The sequence below is a fragment of the Miscanthus floridulus genome, chromosome 5 (genome assembly GCF_019320115.1).
Source record: "Miscanthus floridulus cultivar M001 chromosome 5, ASM1932011v1, whole genome shotgun sequence".
NCBI classification, from domain to species: domain Eukaryota; kingdom Viridiplantae; phylum Streptophyta; class Magnoliopsida; order Poales; family Poaceae; genus Miscanthus; species Miscanthus floridulus.
In genome coordinates, this window is record NC_089584.1 from 148,577,911 (window position 1) to 148,587,261 (window position 9,351).

Consider the following 9,351-nt stretch of genomic DNA (forward strand, 5'->3'; position numbering starts at 1 on the left):
GAATGGGATTAAGCAGAGTGCCGGCGGCAAGGAAGACAAGCACGCAAAAAAAATAGAGATGCTATTATAGCCTAGCTATATTACTTGGCTACGCCCTACGCAACAAACTTACTTAGAGATGCTATTATAGCCGCGCGATGTTGGCCTGTTGCATTGAGCCCCCGTCGTCATCTCTTCACAGTTCCACTCGCCTCCTTCTGTTACGCCGCGCCGGCGCCGCCCGCCCGCGCCTCCACACACTGGTCAGCCGGTGCCGTCCATGGCTCTGCTCCGCCTCCACCTCCCGAGGCCTCCGCTGCCCGCCCGCCGCAACCCCGCCCTCCCTTCCGCTCTCTCCTCCACCACGTCGTGCTTATGGCGCGGCCATCTTCCTGCCTCGCGCCTCCTCTGCTCCAGTCACCCCGCCTCGCCCCCGGACGACGCCTCCGCCGCCCCGCCCTCCATCGTCGCCGGCCTCCTCGACTACCTCAACGAGTCATGGACGCAGTTCCACGCCACAGGTTCGTCGGCAGGCCGCTTCCCTTCCCCGTCCCCTCGTCGTCCTCATGCCCGCCCACTGTTCGGCGATATGACTCCTCGCTAGCGCGCCACGCATTCCGCTACCGCCACGCTCTCACTTCCTTCTCCGTGCTTCCAGCTGAGGCCAAGAGGCAGCTGCTCGACGCGGGCTTCAAGCTGCTCAGCGAGAGTGATGACTGGGACCTTCAGCCCGGCGGCCGCTACTTCTTCACGCGCAACATGTCCTGCTTGGTCGCCTTTGCCATCGGGGAAAAGTCAGTCACCCACCTCGCTCTCTCCTTACTCATATCATATCACGTGTGTCAATTGCCTGCCACTCGATATGAATGAATATGATTTCAGCTTACACTCGTACCCACTGCAGGTACAGAGTTGGGAACGGTTTCAACATAATCGCAGCCCACACTGATAGTCCCTGTCTCAAGCTCAAACCCAGGTCTGCCACCATCAAATCTGGCCACCAGATGGTCAATGTGCAGACGTATGGAAGTGGGCTGTGGCATACATGGTTCGATAGAGATCTAACTTTGGCTGGGAGAGTCATCCTCAAGGCTACAGATGGTTCCTTTAAGCATAAGCTTGTCAAACTCACCAGGCCGCTGATACGTGTACCTACACTGGCTGTCCATCTTAACCGGTTAGTCCTCATGCTCATCTTGTTACTTCTCTATCTTGTAATTTTTTTTTTGAAAGATCCGGTTTCCCGGCTTTGATTTATAATAAGAAGAAGGTAGCAAACAGCCGGTACATGCGTGAGGGGCGCTACCATCCGCAGCCTAGGCTGCGGAAGTTTGAGGTTCTACATAGGCTTATCACATACTAAGTTGTGTAACTGTTATAGGCTTAAGTTCGCCACCACCAGCTCCCAAACGACATTTAGTCCACCTTTCCCAAGAACTTATCACGAACCCAGGCATTCCTAACTCCACCAGTACGAGATCGGCCAGTGCTGACTCTAGTCTGCAATACATGGATCACAGACGCAACAACACCGGTTTTGCATCTAAGCTTGAGGGAACCTCCGTCTCAACCTCCTCCGTCTCCTGTGCTATAGCCGCTAGTGCTTCGGCTCTATCTTGTAAATCTTGTAATAATTACCAGGCATCCTGTATTATGCCTTGCCATTTCTCTTGCCAGTCTCAAACTCTCGATAAGTGAATATTTCTGTAGTTCGTTGTCCCTTCTATGTCTTGTAGCATATATTTCTTTATCTCAGTTTTTGTTTTTCTTTTTAATGAAACAATTGCCTTGGCAGCATTGTTTCTGTTTTTCCTTTAGCACGCACCTCAGGATCTACCTTTCTATACTATTTGGTGTTATCCTTACTGTTTAATATTTTCGGTTTATTAAAAAAACATGGTCTTTCCCCTTATATGAATGAATTCCTTTTCATTGTAGCACAGTGAATACTGATGGGTTCAAGCCTAACCTAGAGACTCATCTTGTTCCACTTCTTGCAACAAAACATGAAGACACTACAAATTCTGATGACAAAAGCTCTAGCTCTACAAAAGTCACCCACCATCCACTACTTTTGCAGGTAACTCCAATTTCTCATGTTTGCTTTTGGGATTGTCCCCATACTGTACGGAAATTTAGTTGGTGAATGTTACAGATGGCTTCTAGTTATATCTTTTACTATCTCTGTACTCCACAGATTCTCTCAGAGGAATTAGGTTGTGACTCAGATGAAATAATTGGTATGGAGTTGAATGTATGTGATACCCAGCCTAGTTGCCTTGGTGGGGGAAACAATGAGTTCATCTATTCTGGAAGACTGGATAATCTTGCTTCATGTTATTGTGCTCTCAGATCTCTCATGGACTCTTCCAAGATGGCAGAACAATTATCCAATGAGAAGGCCATAAGAATGGTTGCTATGTTCGATAATGAGGAGGTACACTGTATACACAAAAGTGCTGCTCTACATGGGTCATATCATATTAAATTTTACCCAGCTGGTGAAAAATATATGCTTACATTTCTAGATTCCCGATCCTCAGTTGGATCCTATGTATGGTGGCTTATGCTTGATTGAACTAGCCATAAGCAAGAATTAGAACACTAGTATTCCAGGGAATGCTATTTTTTTTTCTAACTGGGTAATTTGATATTCATGTTCATTCCTGCAATATTCAGGTGGGTTCAGATTCAATGCAAGGCGCTGGTGCACCAACCATGTTCCAGGCTATGAGACGAATCATCGATTCCTTGATGCATCAGTCGATGGGGGAGGGAGCTTTGGAACGTGCAATACATTCTTCATTCCTTGGTAAGATTTGAACATGTAGGGCTCTAGCTTAATTGTATCGACCTTACTTGCTCTAGCTTAATTCTATGAACACTTCCAGTTTCGGCGGACATGGCTCATGCTCTGCACCCAAACTATGCCGAAAAGCATGAAGAGTGCCACAGACCAGAACTACAGAAGGGACTTGTCATCAAGCACAATGCTAACCAACGTTATGCCACAAGTGCTGTTACAGCTTTTCTCTTCAAAGAAATAGCAAGGATTCATAATCTTCCGGTTCAGGTGCTCTTTAGCTTTTTGTATCGTGGTTACTCCTAGCACTTTTTTTATTGCAAAACCCCAGTTATATTTGAAGTTTGAACATATGGACACGCCTAGCAAACAGAGGCAATGCTGATATTATTTTTTCCTTGTTTTATCATCTATTGCTCATGATACACTGATACACACCTATAAAAATGCTGAATACTAGAGAAACAAGATGATAACACAATCACTTAGCCTTTCACTTGATGGTTTTTGGAGTGATTTGACTGATGTAAATACCACACAGGAATTTGTTGTAAGGAATGATATGGGATGTGGCTCCACCATTGGACCCATACTTGCTTCTGGTGTTGGCATACGGACTGTAGATTGTGGTATCCCTCAGCTTTCGATGCATAGGTATTGCTCAGGCATTTAACATTTCATAGAAACAGTTCTTTGCAATTGTATTTATAGACAACTTCTGAATCATATGTACACATATAAATGCATAATTAGTAAACTTAACCGAAAGAATAGTTTAGGTTGGCAAATAGCTCATGCCATTGTTGCTTTTCTTTTAGACCTAGGAATTTTGCAGCACTGTATACTAACTTTACTATTTTGCATTGGTTGCAGTGTACGAGAAATGTGTGGTAAAGAAGACGTGGACACAACATACAGACACTTCAAAGCTTTTTTCGAGATGTTTTCTGATATCGATAGGAAGTTAAATGTAGATTTTTAAGCCCAAATCCTTATCATTGTTCTATGTTTGAATAAATTAATGGAAACTAGAACTATGATTGTCAAGCATAGTATCAATCTATCAAACTCAGATTCTGATTTTTTAGTTGATCTGATTTTTTAGTTGATAAGGATTAAGGAGGGTGATGAATTAGAAAATCTCACTCTTGGTCACTTTTGTGGTGATTTAATGGAGGAGATTATGGATGATGACAGGGATCACCTAAGTTGTGATTTTCAAGATGTCTTCAAGAAAAACAAAGGTACTTCCTCCGTCTTGAAATATAAGGAATCCAGTTTTGTCCAAAGTCAAACAAACCTTATTCAAACATGCCAATGAACAACGGAAGCATCCTTTACAAGCATTTTGTCACAGAACAAGAGCAGGGCAAGACCCTGAGCCGAGATCAACGACGAAAGTACTGAAGCTGTTCGTGCCTTCGTGTGGAGTGGAGCAGAAGAAATCTGAAGCAGGGGCGGTAACAGAGACGGTGAGAAAGGCCCGAAGCACTCTGGAAAGGCCCAAGAGCAAACAACGAAGGAAAATAGTGCACTGCTATAGAAAAATACGAAACAAAGACAAAGCCTTGCTATGACACATTTCGGAAACAAAGAAAAATACGAAACACCGATCCAAAATCCAGCACGCCCTATTATTGTCCAAATTTAGTTTGCACAAAGACGAAGCCTTGCTATGCACAACGAAGAAATTCTCTCCGGGCATAGAAAAATACTCCACTGGTATAGAGCAAACATGTAATAAGGAAATAGAAAGTTGGAGGCACGGATGCCACATTGCCATGCTGGAATAACCTCGGAAAACGTGCATTTGCCCTCAGAATCCCAGGCATGAGAACAACATCAATTGCCTTGGTAAGGGGGTGTTTGGTTCCTACAGGAAAATTTTAGTCTCTGTCCCATCGGATGTTTGAACACATGCATGAAGTATTAAATATAAACGAAAAAAATAACTAATTGCACAGATTGTGGCTAATTTGCGAGATGAATTTTTTAAGCCTAAGTAGTCCATGATTTGACAACGTGATGCTACAGTAAATATATGCTAATGGCGGATTAGTTAGGCTTAATAAATTCGTCTCGTAAATTAGTCTCCATCTATGTAATTAGTTTTATAATTAACTCATATTTAGTTCTCCTAAATAGCATCCGAACGTCCGATGTGACATGGACTAAAATTTAGTCCACGGAACCAAACACCCCCTAACATTATGATACAAGTTTCTAAACGGTACAGCAGCTCAAAAATGCACTTGGAAATGTTTACCATACATCCAGAATAAAGTTCACCTTTTCATTAACTGGAGAGGTAAAAGCTAAAGGAACAGCCAATTTGAGATTATATAGTATTCTGGTGTTACACTAGATGATCTTGGATGCAACCAGAATACATGGCGCAGCAAAATTGTCTAAAATCACACCCGATGTGGAGAATGTGAGTCTGCAAGCCAGTGAAAGTGATTAACAATTATCAGCATCCTGCAGATCTGGGACGGCACTATCGCTGCATCCCTATTCTTGAACTGCCTCGGCTGAATCAACAACAAAGTAGACTGCAGAAACGCAGTTCGCCACAATTGCTCAAAGATGACAAACTCCCAGGTAGATGCTGCTCTATAAGTGATCAATCTCTATCCTTTCTTTTACCAGTTATCGACTCATCCTTATTTTCTGCCAGCCTCTGCTGCACCACGTTAGATGCCTCAGTTGGAGGAATTTCGTGGACAACTCCATTAGTTGTGGGAACTTCACCATGTTCTTTGCAGGAACCTCCCCTGCCAATACAAAGCCAAATCCTACCTCTCTCATCACCAGACTTCTCTTCCATCGGAATGTGCCAAGATCCCACTAGTGACTCCTGCAATGAAGACGAAATGAGCAACAGCAGATACTAAGCTCTAGAAAACACCTGAAAATAGACTACTTACTTGAATCTCTGAAGAATAAGAGGATGGCATCACAAGTACCGCTTTTCCTTTATTAAAGGTGTACTTTACCTGCGCAATTGTAACAGAGTTTAGCAAATAACAATTAACAGTAAAAGACAAAATCCAATGCATGGAGCAGGTTAAGAGAGGATCAATTACACTCTTTAGTTCAAACTATGTAGTAGTATTCTAAGCTTCTAGAACCAGGCTTTCGTGTAATAACCATGCACAGAGAAATAGCACTATATGATTGGTTTTGCAGAGCTCACCCGATGACATTGCTTCCACTTTGGAAAAAAGGACGACCCTAGAAGCTCGAATATGTGATCTCTCATTTCATCATTAGTCACAAGCAAACAATTTAGTTTGATTGCTGCATATAGCCAATACCTGCATGTTTGCATCTCATATAATTAGAAACATCCAGGAGGAAACATAACAATGAAGAAAAGTGAATAATCAACAAACTATGTTATTATAGATGTTTGCGATCTCTGCAGAATTACAGCATAAACAGGAAACACCTCCCAGTTTACTAGACAAGGTGGCCGCAAGGTCTTTCCATTGTCTTTGAGAATTGAGCATAAACAGTAAGTTCAGATATACTGAAGGTTAGAAACTGAGCATTACCAGTCATCATTTGACCCACTTGGTGAAGTATACAAAGCCCCATTTGTTCTCCAAGTCTCAATCAAATGTCTATTAGATGCATTTTCCATAAGCTTGGAAATTCGTTTATTATGTAGTATGATAAGTGGCCATTTCCCATGATATCTATCCCGTAGCTCTGTTATAACGGCATCCAGCTGCTCTATATTAAGCATGAGCAGTTGAACAATGATTAGCACATATTGCTTAATTATCAACATGAACATGTCAAAATTCAGTGTAAAGTGGTGCACAGACCTGAGTCAAACTGAAACCGCCCTCTGCAAAATTTTGTTGATACAGTGCAATATTCGCACCATCGACTATAGCTTGATATTCTTTATTTGCTTCCAACCACTCCTATAACAGTCACACTCAACATGTGAGATTATGTTCACAAATGGATATTATTTCTAATACAGGGAGCAAACTAATAAATAAAGTTCTTTAAGCAAGGTCTCTAGCCATAGTTACAAGTTACAACAGAAGTTATAAGTGACAGCTTAGTTTAGTTACTAAGATCTAGGATCAGCTACATGAACAAGCAGTTAGAAACAATCACATTACACACTCAAAGCACACATCAGATTACCATTAGTAGTTAGTCTAAAAGATAGTAGAACACATTATCTCGCAGTCCATTTTCCCCATACTATTCATTCTCTGTGATTTAGCAAAAGAATAATCAACTATAGCTGGCAGTAAAATAACCAGAATGCCAACCTTAGCCATGGTGCCATATAAAGTTGAGAGATAAGTAATCACAGCAATGGGAGAGAGAGAGAGGGCACCTGAAATCTGCTGAAATTTGTTTTAGTCTCCCTCTCGAGGGCCAAACCAGCAACAGAATCAGCAAACCTCTGTGTGGCCTCCATGTCAATGTCAATGCAAGCGAGGCGGTATCTACACCCCCCACAGTGATCATCAGCCCCAACTCTCACCCGCTGCACCGTCCAAGAGCCGGTTCCAAGCCACCCAAGGCAGTGGCAGCCACCACCGTTGGCCACAATGGCGTCCTTCACCTGAGCTGCATTCCATTCAGACTCGCCGGCCATCGCCGCCTTGTCGCTCCTGAACCAGGCCTCCACAACTCCCGCAGTCTCCTCGCCGACGCAGTCCACGGTCTGCCTCAGCTTATGCATATACTCATACACCTTGTCCGCATCCCCGGCTCTGGAGCTGACATCCAGGAGCGCGGCAAGCTCGGGCTCCTCAGGCGAGACGCCGGAGGCCGTCATGTGCGCCTCGACAGCGTAGGCCTTGGCGGCCTCCCCGTCACGCCGGAACGCCGCCAGGACGGGCCCGTAGGAGCGGAGGCGCGGGGAGAGGCCGTACTTGTCCTTCATGGTGGCCACGAGCTCGAACGCCTCGTCGGCGGCCGACGCGGTGTCGGCGGCGGCGGCGGTGACGCGCGCGAGGGACGTGATGGTGGCCTCGGAGGGCGGCGCCCCGGCCTGGAGCATGTGGGCGAAGACGCGGCGCGCGGCGGCGGCGGCGGCGGCTGCGGGGCCGGGGAAGGAGGAGCGGTCGGCTGCGGCGAGAAGGTGGAGGAGCTGGTTGTACTGGTGAGCGGCGAGGCGGGGAGGGGCGTCGGCGTCGCAGATGGCGGCGTCGAAGGCGGCCATGGCGGCGGCCGCGTCCCCGCGGCGGGTGCAGTCGGTGAGGGTGCGGCAGAGGTCGGCGTTGGGGCCCTTGGAGCCCCGCCGTGGCCGGCGGCGCGAGGTCGCCGTGGAAGCCATGGGGGTGACGGAGACGGCGACGGTGACGCGGCGGCGGCGGCTGGGCAAGGGTTGAGGAAGAGCCCTAACAAACGGCGGGAATTTAGGGGCGGTTAGCGTCCGCCACCGGCCCATAAGCTGCTCCAGCTCATGATGGAGGTGGACAGCAAGCCACATTCCCAGTCAGGAGGATTAGTCCCGTATCGCCAGTTCAGTAAGACGACGCCGTCCTTATAAACGAACGCGGCCGCACGTCTAGGCGCGCCACAGGATGAGGTGAGCGGGCTTTAACCAGCCCTGGAAAGTCCCCGGGCCCCTTGCGCAGCGATGCGCCCACGGAGACGTGGACGGCCCACGAGCTGGCTCTCCCTGCTGCTTCGGTGGGGGGCTGAGACACGTGTGGAGCCCAATTCAGGGAGCCGGCTCTGGGTCAAATGGCCGAACTTGTCACAGTTATTCACTTGGTCCTCTTGGACGAACAGAACGGGGCTTACACTCCTGTGGCGCACTTTTTTTTTTTTTTTTGGCGAGTTCCCTCTTCTCCCAATTCATATCATAACAAGGAAGTATTTTTTTTACTTTATTGCCTTTCATTATCAGCTGGCCGAAGCCTCAAACATGATCAAGTCGTACAGGCACGTCGGAGTTACATGCCACGTCTCCGAACGATGCGAATCCGAAACGACTTTATTACAAGATCTACTGACATAAGAAACAGAAACCTCCTGAAGGGCAAGACAATCTTCATCAATCTCCTTCAAAATAGCAAGGAAGTATTTAGTGATCAATCAATACCACTTGAGCCATGTAACTCCGCCAGCTGCAATGGGTATGGTTAATCAAATCTCTTGCACTTAATAGGTAGGAAAACAAACTCCTCTGTCTCAACACTAGAAACAATTAATAGCACTTGAGACGGTGCACAAGTGAGCATAGGTATGATTTTTCTAAGATATATTAATCATATCAAATCATATTTTTTTTTGCGGAATTAAATGAAGATAATTTTATATGAAAATTATAGATCTCGACGAGATCTACAACTTTCTAGTTTTGGGTTTTTTTATTTGAAGTCGTTAAGATGCTCAAAAAAAATTAATGACATATTTCAACTTAAGGGTATTTTTGACTTTTCACACCTGCAGTTTGACGGCGTTAGAGCCCAAACTGACGGCAGTGACATGGAGGGCACAAAAAAGTTGGAGCAGTGGCGCTGAAGACCGCTGAACTTTTTCAGAGGCACACAGGGTATTGCAATCTTTTTTAATGGCACACA

General features: G+C 45.7%; 2 protein-coding genes across 2 annotated transcripts; one reads left to right on the top strand and one right to left on the bottom strand.

Annotated features, from left to right (window-relative positions):
* Positions 1-116: 116 nt before the first annotated feature.
* Positions 117-3,860, top strand: LOC136451150 (probable aspartyl aminopeptidase). Its single transcript, XM_066451900.1, has 9 exons — positions 117-500; positions 638-773; positions 884-1,156; positions 1,918-2,059; positions 2,177-2,416; positions 2,659-2,791; positions 2,871-3,052; positions 3,324-3,436; positions 3,656-3,860. Exons 1-9 carry the CDS (start codon positions 260-262, stop codon positions 3,762-3,764), a joined length of 1,569 nt encoding a protein of 522 aa, XP_066307997.1. The 5' UTR covers positions 117-259; the 3' UTR covers positions 3,765-3,860.
* A 1,131-nt stretch (positions 3,861-4,991) lies between these two features.
* Positions 4,992-8,256, bottom strand: LOC136451149 (proteinaceous RNase P 2-like). The gene is made up of 6 exons (XM_066451898.1): positions 7,149-8,256; positions 6,616-6,717; positions 6,340-6,515; positions 5,979-6,099; positions 5,710-5,778; positions 4,992-5,639 (listed from the first exon to the last, which is right to left on the bottom strand). Exons 1-6 carry the CDS (start codon positions 8,250-8,252, stop codon positions 5,406-5,408), a joined length of 1,806 nt encoding a protein of 601 aa, XP_066307995.1. The 5' UTR covers positions 8,253-8,256; the 3' UTR covers positions 4,992-5,405.
* Positions 8,257-9,351: the final 1,095 nt, after the last annotated feature.